General features: G+C 41.0%; 1 protein-coding gene across 1 annotated transcript; it reads left to right on the top strand.

The window, feature by feature from the left end:
* Nucleotides 1-6,745: 6,745 nt before the first annotated feature.
* LOC134445836 (ladderlectin-like) lies at nucleotides 6,746-11,627 on the top strand. Its single transcript, XM_063194949.1, has 4 exons — nucleotides 6,746-6,898; nucleotides 8,249-8,383; nucleotides 9,487-9,595; nucleotides 11,419-11,627. The coding sequence occupies exons 1-4, from the start codon at nucleotides 6,746-6,748 to the stop codon at nucleotides 11,523-11,525; spliced, it is 504 nt and encodes a 167-aa protein (XP_063051019.1). The 3' UTR covers nucleotides 11,526-11,627.
* The last annotated feature ends 2,031 nt before the right edge of the window (nucleotides 11,628-13,658 follow it).

Raw genomic sequence — 13,658 nt, 5'->3', positions numbered from 1 at the left:
CTATCCGAGCACAAACATCTGTGTGAAATACTGCCTGCCGACTTCTAAATCGTTCATTTCCATTCTGATGAACCAAAATAGCTGCACAACGCGACACTATCAGCCGAAGTGTAGGCCTATCACAAGACCGTGAACATTAAGTGACACTCACAGTGGTGTTGGTGTGCTGTGGAGAAGGAACGAAGTTGCCTACCACTGTCCAAACGCAAAACAATGCCGAAAATTGAATGCACCCCTCAGTTGTCTCACAATGCAATCAGCTTAGCCTTGCCGGTTTGGTAACATATTTTGAAACGCATTCGCTCCAGGCCAAAATGCCTCTCTGCCTCCGCCTTGTGGACACAGGAAGGAACAATTGAAGGAATGCGTTTCAGACAGCGTTTCAGACAAGGAATGCGTTTCAGACAGCGTTTCAGACAAGGAATGCGTTTCAGACGGACGGAAGGACGGACAGACCCTCGTAGAGATGCTGGGACGCATCTAAAAAGGACAAAAGAAAACCTGACGAAGGAAAATAATTTGTTTTTCACCACAATTGTCAATGCTATTAGAATCAATACATCAATACAGTATGTAGCTGAACTTATCAGTCAAAACATTGTATCTAAAGTGGTTAAAATTTGTAGGACGTCTTCGCACCTGTCTCACAGACGTCCAGGTGGTCCACAGACTCAGACACCTTTGTAGGAGTGTCTTTTGATGAGAATGGTTGAAGACAGTTGGCGTGCAAGTTCACTGCAGACATCAAATCTGAAAAATACCGTATCTCTGATAAGTTATATTATTATCGTTTCTTTAATGCTGTAAGCTTAAGAGATGCATTAAACTTAGGGTATGCATTTGGACTTCGAAAAATTGTTCAAAATCTTGCTTTTCATTACCTCCTGGAACAAGTAGTAGTACTAGTAGCTTATAGGTTATTTTTTGTGAATGACATGATATCTATTTGCTAATAAAGAAATCCACCCACTGTACCTCCATAGTCTACCACCTATTCACAGCGTATGCACAAAAGTAATTATATTATGTGTGGGCTGTATAATCACATATGCGATTTCTTTTAACTTTCATGCATACCTACTGTAGCTAATATAGGCTACTCAAGCAAGCATTCATCTTGTGTGTGCACTTGCCTGCAGGAGGGTACCTGGTACTGGATCGATGGATCGCCGTTTGATTTTGCTGACTGGGCGCAAGGTCAACCAGACAACTATGGTGGAGATGAGGATTGTCTCATGCTGACGCCATACGGTACCCTTATATTTAGATAAATACTGTATTTTGAAAATGACACATGACGCGTAGAAAACTCTTTGAAAAAAGCAATATATAAAAGACGACAGACCAAAGTTAAGGAAAGTATTGGTGTATGTTATTTTCAGTATGAGCACATTTTTTCAGTATGAGTACATTTTCCACAAGTGGAACACTAATAGTCACTGAAAAACCTTGGTAACACTTTCTATGAAGCCCATATCTACAGCGCATTATGAGCGCATTCATAACAACTTATAATGCGCATCATAATTAATCATACTGCATTATGACAGTTATAATGTATTATAAGCCTGTTCCCTGCCTGTAGTTTTTAACCAGCCACAAGCATTCAAAACACCCTAAGATTTATAATGCATTATAAGCTAGATTCATAGTTATTCATGACTGTTGATATACTCCCAGGCCCGCCGACAGGGGGGGTGGGGGGCAACCAGGCTTTTTGTCCCGGGCCCTGGACTAGGGGGGGCCCATAACTGGGCCCCCATGACGTTGGGATTAATTATTATATGGTCACTTCAAATGTGTTGATTTAGGGAAGAAAGGTGCTTTATTTGCATTCAAACAATGACTTATAGATATTTGCCTTCATTGCCCTTGAAAAAAACGGCCAATAACCCCCTATCACCCCTATTCCAAAATGGTTTGGTCTTTCTAGAAAAAAAGACGACATCATTCGATAAGTGGTCAGTGCGGGAGTCAACAACATGCACAAGTCAGGAGCGCTGAAAAGGAAAGAAAGGCGAAAAAGAGATGAAGAAGCCAAAAGCCTGAGGGGTTCTCTACATAAATATTTCAGAAAAGACTCGGATGATGCAGCAGGTACCAGTAAAAGCAGCTGTGCAGCAGATCCAGGTAAGACACGGCCAACTTTTTCCAGCCCCGTCGTCATAACACTGACACAGGAGGCCGTGAGCAAGACACACGGTGTCGGTGTCGGTGGAAGGGGGGCCCAATCAGAGATTTTTGTCCCGGGCCCAGCCAAAGCTGTCAGCGGCCCTGTATATTCCATCATGAAGCGTTATCAGTGTAGTCATAATGCACTAATGATGCGCATTATAAGTTGTTATAAATACGCTCATAATGCGCTATAGATATGGGCACACCACTATATACAGTGTATATATATAATAGCCTACACACCACTATGACAGAACACAGGGCCTTTAGTAATGCATTAAGACTTGGTCATTGCCACTCTGGTAACAGCTATTTTTTTTATAGTCGCCGTGTCTTACTGGGTTCACTAATAACTAATGTGGGGGTGCAGTAGCTCTGTCACACCATGCATGACGGGACCCGGGTTTGATTTCAATCCCAAATAATTTCCTGATCCATCCTCATCTCTCTCCCCCTATTGTCTTGTCACTCTCTCACACTGTCCTTTCTAATTAAGACCAAAAAATCTTATAATAATTTAAAAAAATGACAATAATAATTATAATAAATGTCACTAAAAGAAAAACATGGCAAAAGGGGCCCGGTGCTGGCTGATGCAGGGTGATGTCTGTTGTGCTCAGCATGACTTTGTATGTTTTTTTCTTTTTTCCTCTTCTTCTTCAGGTAACCTGCGTTTCAATGACCTGCGGTGTGGCGCCACATGGCCCTTCATCTGTTCCAGAAGGTCGCGCAGGCCACAGATGACTGATGTCATCTCTTGCTCACCGTAGGAGGGATGCCGTAGGCGTAGGTGGTAGCCTTGGCCACCACTAGAAGAATACAGCAGTGGAAAAGTTAAGAATAATGACGGTGGAAACTACAGTATAAAGTGATTACTTGTAGAAACAATTCACTCACTGGTGTCCTGTGTTTGGGAAAGGTGTGGAGCCTGGAAAAAAAAAACACGGACCAAAACGGATTCCAATAAAGTTGTGACACTTGGTACTGTATTTTGTGAATAAAAATAAAATGCTGTCATTCTCTAAACAGTCAATCCGTTAACGCAGTTAATGAGATGGACCATTGTGCAAAGACAACATGATGGACCATTGTGCAAAGACAACATACAGTTAGCCTGATTATCATCGATTTTCAAATCTCTTTGAGACTTGGTCTGACCAAGAGCATAACAATTAACATATCCCGAACAACATGGTTGACCCGTCTCCCTTAGTTTGCTTATGGTTGTTTGTTTCCCAACAAAGTAGGTTCCCGTATTTTCGAAAGTACTTGCATTGCTCTTGACCTGAGTAGTTGCAACGCTGAAGGTGTTGCGTCACTAGGAGGGCACGGTCAACTATTCCATTTTTTTTATTATTTTTTACATATTTTGGTCTTCCAGCTCAAAATACCCATGAATTCGGGAATTCGCATCATTAGAATATTGTAATAAAATCACAATTTTCTTCATCAAAATTCGGGTCACATCAAATCATTTGAAATTTTGTACTTTCTACACAACATGCAATGTTCAATACTTGTTTAGGACTCTCTCTGTCTTCATAATGGCCATGATGCGTTTAACATTGAAGTCAATGGCAGAAACTGTGCATGGGAGCATCATGGATATCTGGGCTTCCATAACTCCCATGTACAGTTTCTGCCATTGACTTCAATGTTAAACGCATCATGGCATTGATTGATGAAGAAAATTGTGATTTTATTACAATATTCTAATGATGCGAATTCCCCAATTCATGGGTTTTTTGAGCTGGAAGGCCAAAATAAGTAAAAAGAAAAAATTGAATGATTGGAATAGTTAAACAACTGGGTCATGAATCTACAATCCATGACAATTTAACCCTATTGATGGAATTATGGAAATAAATCAACTTTTTCATGCTATTGTAATAAAGTGGCCTGAAGCTTTATATGAAACTGCCCTCTGATTACAGAATGAAAAACATCCCATCCTTGCACCCTCTGGATTACACAGAAGATGAATAATTCAACTTGATTCAGTGGTCAGTACAAAAGATGTGGGCGTAAGTGCCGGAAAGAGAGTAGAGTAGAGTAGTGTAGAGTAACTTTATTGATGTCTAGGGTGAAATTAAGGTGTCAAGTAGCTTACATAAAATGCACACACAAAATGCCCACATGGACATTTCAGACACATAACACAGGAAATATTCAGGGAGGGAAAATAAATAAATAAATAAAGACAAAATAAAAAGGCAATGTGCAAAGGTAAAGGGGGGTGCAGTGGTTTGTTGGCATCCCCACTTTTGGGCTCCCTAAATGAGGCTTTCTCAACTTTTACTGCAGACAAATGAGTGCAGTGCAGTGCAGCAGCAGCAGCAGCAGCAGCAGCAACATTGTTAAGAAATAAAGAATGAAGAAAAAAGATGCAGCACCAGTTTAAAACTCATTTCGGTGCCGTTGGATATGGGGTGCAGTAGTGCCTTGGTTACGGTAGGAAATGTAGTTGTGAATGTACAGAACAATATGTGCCAGGGCTGGACTGGGAGAACAATTTGGCCCGGACATTTTTGAGGTAGACCAGCTTCTCTCGCTGCCCATCTGATTTTCTATTATATTTTTTCGGTGATATTGAGACTTTGTTCATTGTTTGTTAAAATCGGGCTGCCCCTTCTAAATGGTGGGCCAATCTCTAAGGGAAAAAAATAAAAGTAAAACGACAACAAAAGCAACATCATCGGCCCCTGAGGACTGTCGGACAACCAGGAAAAATACCCTGTATGCCAGATTTCCAGTCCAGTCCTGATATGTGCAGTATCAGTATTTACAGTCGGGTATATGTAGTTGTGAATGTACCATACACTGGTGACAGGATGTACTGTATTGCATTGACCGTTAGCTTGCATTGTGAAATACTGTAAGCTGGTGTCTAGAAGGATGACATTCAATTTTGCGCAAAAGGACATTCGATTGTTTGCTTGTAGTACGTATCAGCGCTCGGACCATTGCAACGCACACTTAGAAGGAAAAGGTAAGCATGTTATGGTTAAACAAATCAATTCAAAACTTTGATATGAATGTACTTATGGTACAGTGAATACAGAGATACCTGCATTATGGTTGTAAAGGGTTTGTTGGTCTGGTTTTGTTTTAAAGCTCCTTACTGGTTACTTGGTCTGTTTCAGGGCTTTCAACATGTCCAATTGTCAATGAACAAAATTCAAGAGACACCGCACACTGCTTACTTTTCTTAACTTTATTTCTCTGAAATAAAGTTAAGAAAAGTAAGCAGTGTGCGGTGTCTCTTGAATTTTGTTCATTGATTCACCTTCTCCTGCCTCACACCTGCACCTGCATTGCTTAGGGCTTGTGCACAAGGACTATCTTGCACTTTGATGTCCAATTATCTTTTCAAAACTATCTTTTCATGAATGCAGTATATAGGCCAAACGTTTGGACACACTTTCCCATGATTCAATGCATTCTCTTTATTTATTGTCTGTACATTGAAGTTTGTTGCAGAGTGCATCAAAACTGTCCATGACTACATACAGTATAGAATTCTGTGCTTAACAGAAAATATCAATTCTATTCATCAGCTGTTCCATGTTGATGTCAGGTGGACAGCTGGCATGGCTTTTGGACACCTGCTAGAGTTGATATTTTTTGTTATGCACATAATTCTACATTCTACATTCTGTATGTGCCCACGCACAGTGTTAATGCCCTCTATATAGAATCTACAATGTAATGTAAATAGCCACGACAACAAAGAGAATGCATTAAATCAGAAGGTGTGTCAAAACGTTTGGCTATACTGTATGTACAAGTATAAAGGTATAAGTAAAGTAAAGTAAAGTATGAGTTAAAAAAACCCAATATTTACAGCAGGTCAGACCAAAATAAAGTAAGTTTTGCAGCCTAAGATGACTGGTAATTTAACCCCCTAAGCCCTTTTTGGGAAAAGGTACCTTCTGCCTATTAAAACCTAAATATCACAGCACATAAAAGTATGAAATAAGTTGCATTTAAAAGCTAGAAACCTCATTTTGCATTAGAATGTGTTCATTCAGCTCTAACATACCCGCATTTTTAATTTTTCAAAAATTCAAATTGCAAGAGCCTGAATGCAGCGTATGTCACTCCAGGCTAAAATGGGTTAAAATGGCAGCCATTGAGGGTCTGCCTATTTGTGTATGAAAAGTTTACATTTCAGAGTCACCATGACTCCCTATTGACGGTGGTGATAAATGTTACTGAATTAGACACATTTGTGAATGGGCAGCGTGAATTCAGCTGGCGAATTACTACTAGCTAATGTCTAACAACATACTTGTACATCTCTTCATGCCCATGACACCCTTGAATTTGACTGTGTAACAAGAAATCAAGAACACCATGGGCATACACACCACCATCTGGATATCTGCCTGTTTTGCTGTTACACTTCTTTGTGGAGCAGGTACACACACACCATACATTAAACAATGGAATATAAGTATTAAGTGTATTTAATGTAGTTTATGTAATATAGAATCAAATATATTGTGCATATTCGGTGGATTGTCCTTTATGAATGTTTGATGGTGATATGTGGTGATCATAAAAGTCTATGCCATCCACCCTCACTTTCATCCACTTCCATCCATCCACCCTCACTTTCTCAACAGCTCATGTCCAGGCTGCCTGTCCCCAAGGCTGGACGCTTTTCAACAATCGGTGCTTCAAACTGGTGACAAAGCCTGATACTTTTCATAGGGCTCAGGTAACCCCCCGAATCCCAAGTAATTAGTTAGCAATGTAGTATGTTGCCAATGGGAAATTGTATTTCAACCAACTACCTGACATGGTCAAAGATTGTCTTAGTAGATAAAGATAATTCATGCCTCGACCCACCCAATGTGAAGGAAAGTGCTCAAATTCGGTCTCCAAAGGGGGCAAAGAGGGTGGAGTAATAAAGAGGCTTTGAACCCCGCCCACCCAATGCAAAAGGTTTGTTGTACCCTCCTTCTTCTATTTTGTTTGCACGAGAAGTGCGCTACCGCCATCTACAGCGCTAAGGGGACATTTATTCTCAACCTCAGGACTCAGAAGGTCTCCTAACCGAAGGTCGCCTAAAGGGGTGTTTACCCGACAGAAAGTGGATACCAGAAATGAACTAGAATGACTTATCTCTGTCTATAGTATCTCTGAAAGGTGGCATTGTCCCCTTCTTCTCTTTCTGTGGAATTTGGTGATGGCTTGCATAAGATGCGCACTACCGCCATCCACAGCACCAAAGGGAACTCCATGTATTCTCAACCTACATAAAGTCTCAATTCGAAACAGGGAAGGCAGCTGTCCTCCCAGTGAGCTAACTGGACATCGAGTCATGAAGTGTGGATCGAAACGAAAAATTGCTTTATTTCCTCCCTTGGCAGTTGACTGCATTTGTGGGCGTAACAGGGATATTTGAGGTCAGCATCAGATGCTGACTTCGCTGCCTTGGTACCCAACATGCTGTGCGCCACCTCCCTCTCAACCGGAAACCTGAAAAACAAACATGGCTACTACCCAAGCTACTACCTTATCATACTCTTTATTCTGACACTTATGTATGTAGATATTGAAAATCGAATGGACAAACCAACATTGTAGTATCTAAATATGCTGTCGCTAGATCTATTTATAGCCTATTTTACGATTCCGCCGTCTGACGATCATTCACCGTTCAAATAGCATGCGTAAGCTAAGCGCTAACGTGATGAACGTAACTCCCGCCATAGAATCGCCGTAACATCAAATGCGCAAGGCAGCGCACTCGTTAGTGCCGTTTGTAACGGCTGCCTCATCAGCTAACTTCACCTATCTGATCAGTGACCTGTTTATGTAGGAGGAGAGTCATCGAGTCACTGCCTCCCGTTTCGAATTGAGACCTGGTCTCCAGAGGTCTCCTGACTGAAAGTCTTCTAAAGGGGCGTTCACCTGACATCGCATGGATCCAGGAAATGCACAGGCTTGATGTATCTTAGAATCTACTACAAAACTCTTTGATGCGGTTGTGAAAGGCATACCTGATTGGTTGGTTGTAAAGTCTTGACCTTTCGACCTCTGACCTTTGACCTCTCTGCTACAGGGAGTGTGTGAGGTCGAAAATTCCCACCTGGCCTCTGTGCACAGTGCGGCCGAGTTGGACTTTCTGAAGAACGTAGTCCGAGCGTCCGGAGTGTACCAACAAGGCGCCTGGCTCGGAGGATCAGACGACGGCTCAGTGCGTGCATTCAGCAAAGTCAACTTTGTTGTCAGTTTGTTCCCGTCTTGGACATGCATGCACTACTAACTAATAGTATACAAATAATAGTACATAGTGTTTATGATAGATTATTTATTATAACAATGGAAAAAAAAAGTATTTTTGGGGGGCTTCATAAGCCTTTATTGGTGGTTTATATGACAGGAACCCGGGTTGACCAAGTAGTAGACGAGTGCCCTATACCATTAAACCACGGTAGGGCCAAAAAGTAATGTTTTATGTATATTTTTTGGGAATTGTGTGCCTTCATTTGACGGGACGATGAGTTAGTGGAAGGACAGTGAGGGGAGACGGAGATGGGAGGAATGTTGGGAAAGGACCCAGGTTGAATTTGAACCCAAGTCCCCATGGGCAATGTGCCCGCATATGTATAACCATGCATATTTTCAGACGGTCTACAGACTTTTCTACACGCATGACGGTTGTCATTTTCAGTCTCCCTGGTCGATACAGCATGCTCAAATTTCTCTTAAATGTAAGAGTGTCTTTATCAAAACTGGCTTCCTTACAGACTTCCTTACAGAAGTTCTTGCTTACCAATATCATTTCCCATAAAGCCACCACTGGTAGAGCAGTGTGCCACCACAGCCCAACCCCCTTGCTACCACAGCCACAGCATCCCCAACAAAGTGAAAGTGAAAGTGAAAGCCCATTGGGAAACTCCAACTCCCATTGTCATTGTGACACAGCACTCCACAGCACACAAGTGAACACTGCACACTGCACACAACGAAATTGCATTTTATGCCTCACCCGTGCAAGGGGGCAGCCCTCAGTGGCGCACCATGGGGAGCAGTGCGGTGGGACGGTACCATGCTCAGGGTACCTCAGTCATGGAGGAGGATGAGGGAGAGCACTGGTTGATTACTCCCCCCACCAACCTGGCGGGTCGGGAGTCGAACCGGCAACCTCTGGGATGCAAGTCTGACGCCCTAACCGCTCACCCATGACTGCCCCAAAGCATTTGTTGACTCAAAAGAAAATGTTCATGTGCAAATGTTCATGTGCAATTCCCAAATGTCAGCTTAGTTACATTTTCTTGTGTGTGCACTTGCCTGCAGGAGGGTACCTGGTACTGGATCGATGGATCGCCGTTTGATTTTGCTGACTGGGCGCAAGGTCAACCAGACAACTTTGGTGTTGAGGATTGTCTCATGATGACACCATATGGTAAATCTTAAGACAAAACAATTAGGAAGCATCCAGAGATAGCAAACTACCCTCCTGGTCAATGCAAAAAAAAGCATTTTACAAAAGAGGTTAGACGGAAGGTAAGGAAAGTGTTGGAGTGTGAGGTTTTTTTGTTATGAATGAAAATGCTAAATAATGTCATTAAAATGAAATAGAAAATCTGCAATAGAAATTTGACCCCTACTACCTGTATTAGGCCAACCAGCTAGGTTTGATCAGGGGGTGTTCACTCACGGAACTAGCTACTAGACACAACTGGCTAACCCTAATCCTACCTAAGTGCAAAATGAATGGGTGTCAATGGAGTTTTCTACCATTATAATTTTTGTGATTTTTTATAATTTTTTGTCCTGAAATATTAATATTAAGTTCGAAGCTAGAAATAATAAGACCCCATTTGAGTAGCGTTTCGATTATTTTGCGCCACCAGATTATTATATACTGGGTCACAAAGCTCCATTTTTATGGGGCCAAACCCATAAACATTAGCGGGATGCTAGCGAGTACAGGTTGAAATCTTCTAACCTGCTGTAAAACTACACACCTGAACGATTTGTCAATACAGCCTATTGTTAAACAACAGTCATAGTGCTTACCAGGAATGCTTTGTTGATAATATTTGTGACTGGAAATCGCAGTAGCAATGTATTTAGCATATGGGTTCCCCTTTCCATTCCATACATTTTCCCACATGAAGGACTGACCTACGCTCGCCAACTAGTGGACACTCCATAGTTACTGCAGTATGCATGCAAAGCTAACTGGCTACAATGGGAACCAATCAGACTGAACCTTCTCCCTGTTAGAGATTATCTGGTTTGATCTAGCCTGGTGGCGCCATCCTATGTACTTCCACCCAAAGATTTTGGCTCCGCACATAGTCTGGCTAAAGCCTCCAAGCTCGGTTCACTCACTGTTTAGCCAATCAGCAAAAAGTTGAGAGTGGTGATGCAGAACTCACCCATGGAGTCCATTACTGATTGGTTATGGTAACAAGATTCACACTTTTGTCTTTTTTGTATGCTTTTGCAACACTATATCGTAACAGTCATGCCAATAAAGCACAATTTGAATTTTAATTTGAATTCGGAACTCCAATTAATTTAAATTGCAGCTTAAGCGTAGACCATCTCCCACCCTTCACGGAGACGGATTCCTCTTACTGTAGTTTTCGCCAAACTGATTGACGGCTTTCGCCCAGGCTAGGTTTGATCATCCATGGGGGGAAAAAACATTTTTGTTTTTCAGTTAAATTTGCGTTATTGCATATAACGGGCAAACACAGTAATAAGAATATGTTTTTGTCCCCACAACAACGGTGCGAAATTTAAAAAAACCCAAATCTAAATAAAGAAATCACACCAAACACTAGATGATATACTAAATCAAAACAACATCAAAATTTGGCCTTGTGAAAATGTCAAAATGTCTTGAAAAAATGTTAACACCTACTGGCAGCACAGTTTAAATTATACAACTCTAGAGAAGTATAGATTACAAATTGACAAAGGGTGGAGTTGAATTGATTTCAAATGTTCAAGGAAAGGGTTCCGCATTTTGTAGAATTTAGTGAACTCCATGGATATATATTTTGTACCATAGCATGGATTTTTGCAAAGACCATATGGTCTGTCTGATAAAGAATTAAGAGACACATTCAAAGTTACTCAGTGCTCCTTGAACTGGCCTGATTTATGTCAAACCAAGCCAAATGTTTGCATTAGAATATTGAGTACAATAAGCTGCTGAGGTAATGTTTGCTGTGCTCAGCACAACTTAATATATTTTTTGTTTTCCTTCAGATAAGCTGCGCTGGAAGGACCTGCGATGTGGCTTCACGATGCCCTTCATCTGTTCCAAGAGGTCGCGCAGGCCACAGATGACTGATTTCATCTCTTGCTCACCGTAGAAGGGATGCTGTGGCCACAGCTGTTCACCTTGCTTTAGCTGAAGCATTTGCCTTGTTATGCAAAATGACAACTGTGTGTGTGAGGAATCTGTGGCCTTTTGAAATGAGTTTAAATGAAATACAAAGTCCTTAGAAACAATTTGCCCACTAGTGTTCTGTGTCTGTTGAACCTGGAAAAAAATATTACATTACAACATTACATTGCATTTGGCAGCTTTTTAACCAAAGCGTCTTAAAGTTGAGGACATAATCATAGCCAAGGAAAGCACAGGAAATATACAGAACAAGGGCAGTTTATGGTTAGGTGTTTTTTTTCCCTTCATACGCATGCGAGCGCACACACGCACACGCACACACACACTTTCCCACTTTGTCCCTCCATTCCCTTTACTAATCCTTTGTGGAGTGTGGTCACATTATTTGGTTACCACTGTCGCAGGTTTTGGTTTTCTCACTATGACGTCACAAATCGAGGGTTTGGAGCCAGAGGGGCATACGTGGCATTTGACCAACTTTACAGGAGAGCCAAAACAAAATTTTGACCACTATTTAATCAACTATATTTATTTACCTTTAACCACAACATCATAGCCATGAACATAATTAAATGAGGCAGTCATGAATTCAAAATATGATGTCATATTGACATACTGAACATGCTCTCAAATTTAGAAAATTGCTAAAAATACAGAAAAATATAAACAAAAATGCACAATACGCCTTTTGGGCACCAAACATTTTGAATGTTAAGAGAGGGAAAAGGACGTATCTGCTCATTCTTGGTTAAAAACAATGTGATGAATAAGTCATGATTTCTTCCTTTTATTTCAAATACTGTATACAACAAAGACATCCTGATGTGTCAGTACCTCCACTTCTCAATTTAGTGTAAATGCAATGTACCCTGGTCATTTCCATCCCATACAAGTACACAATCCAATGCTCACCCCTGTTTTCGCATCCATTTAGTGCACTAATCTCATGCATTACTTCCCATTAATGTTTTTAATTTCAAACACTTGAACAGTGTAACATTTACTGTATTTACAAGCAGTTCAATTTCAATTCTATAGTTTGTATGCACTTGACTTTAGCATAGAGGCCTTCTGAGCCTATCTAAGCCATTGGTGTGAATGGAGATACGCCCTGTATTTTTGGTACATTTAGATAGAGCTCATCAAGACCTTTAATTTGATATATATAACTCATTTTTGTCAAAAATGCCATTTACGCCCCTCTGGCTCTAAGCCCTCGAAATAATCTGTGGGATTTTAACACAAGGTTGCTGTAGAATGTTTAAAAGTCCAGAAATACTGAGGAAAATCCGTGCTCCTTAAAGGATTACGGAGAAACAAAACAAACTACACACTTACACAACAAAATTATGAACAATAGGCAAGCCACAACAGGAACGATTGCCATCAAAATAATCAATGATCTCCATTTCAGAGATCCATCCCACTGACTGTATGATCAGTCCTGCCCAGCCTTCTCTTTAGGCTTTGACCTGTCAATTAGAAAGTCTATGCAAGAGGTAATTGAAGGTTATAAGTGGAAGGCAAGGCAAGGCCATTTTATTTCTATTGCACAGTTAGTCAAATGTCTTTATTAGAGGATGGCCTCTTGAGATGGGCATCTGGTTTTCGAGAGGGTCCTCAAAATACAGACATAACATATACATACACGGATGCAGTTCAATGTGCTATACAATTAGGTAATAAAATAAAATAAAGAAATAAAGCATAAGAACATGGCAAATGAATTAAGGCATACCAGCCATGGCCGAACGGTGAGGGAGATGAACTTTAGATCAGAGGGTCGCAGGTTCAAATCCCACCCTTACACTCCCTGTGTCACTCCATGGCTGAGGTGCCCTCGAACAAGGCCCCTAACCCCACACTGATCCAGGACTGACTGGCAGAGGTGTAAAAGGTTAACGTAAAAGTACTTTTGTGGTGTAATTACAACACTAGCATGTGGCATTACATAGCTGTTACACCATTTACTCCATTGTAACTAATGGCATAAGATACACTGTGTTATTATTGAAAAACACTGAAAACCTATCAAGAACCCACCACAAAGTTGATCCAACCAGTGCACAGTTAGCAGATCGTAAGACGTGTACACATG

This window comes from Engraulis encrasicolus, chromosome 1 (assembly GCF_034702125.1).
Source record: "Engraulis encrasicolus isolate BLACKSEA-1 chromosome 1, IST_EnEncr_1.0, whole genome shotgun sequence".
Taxonomy (NCBI): domain Eukaryota; kingdom Metazoa; phylum Chordata; class Actinopteri; order Clupeiformes; family Engraulidae; genus Engraulis; species Engraulis encrasicolus.
This window is presented reverse-complemented; position numbering and strand designations above follow the sequence as displayed.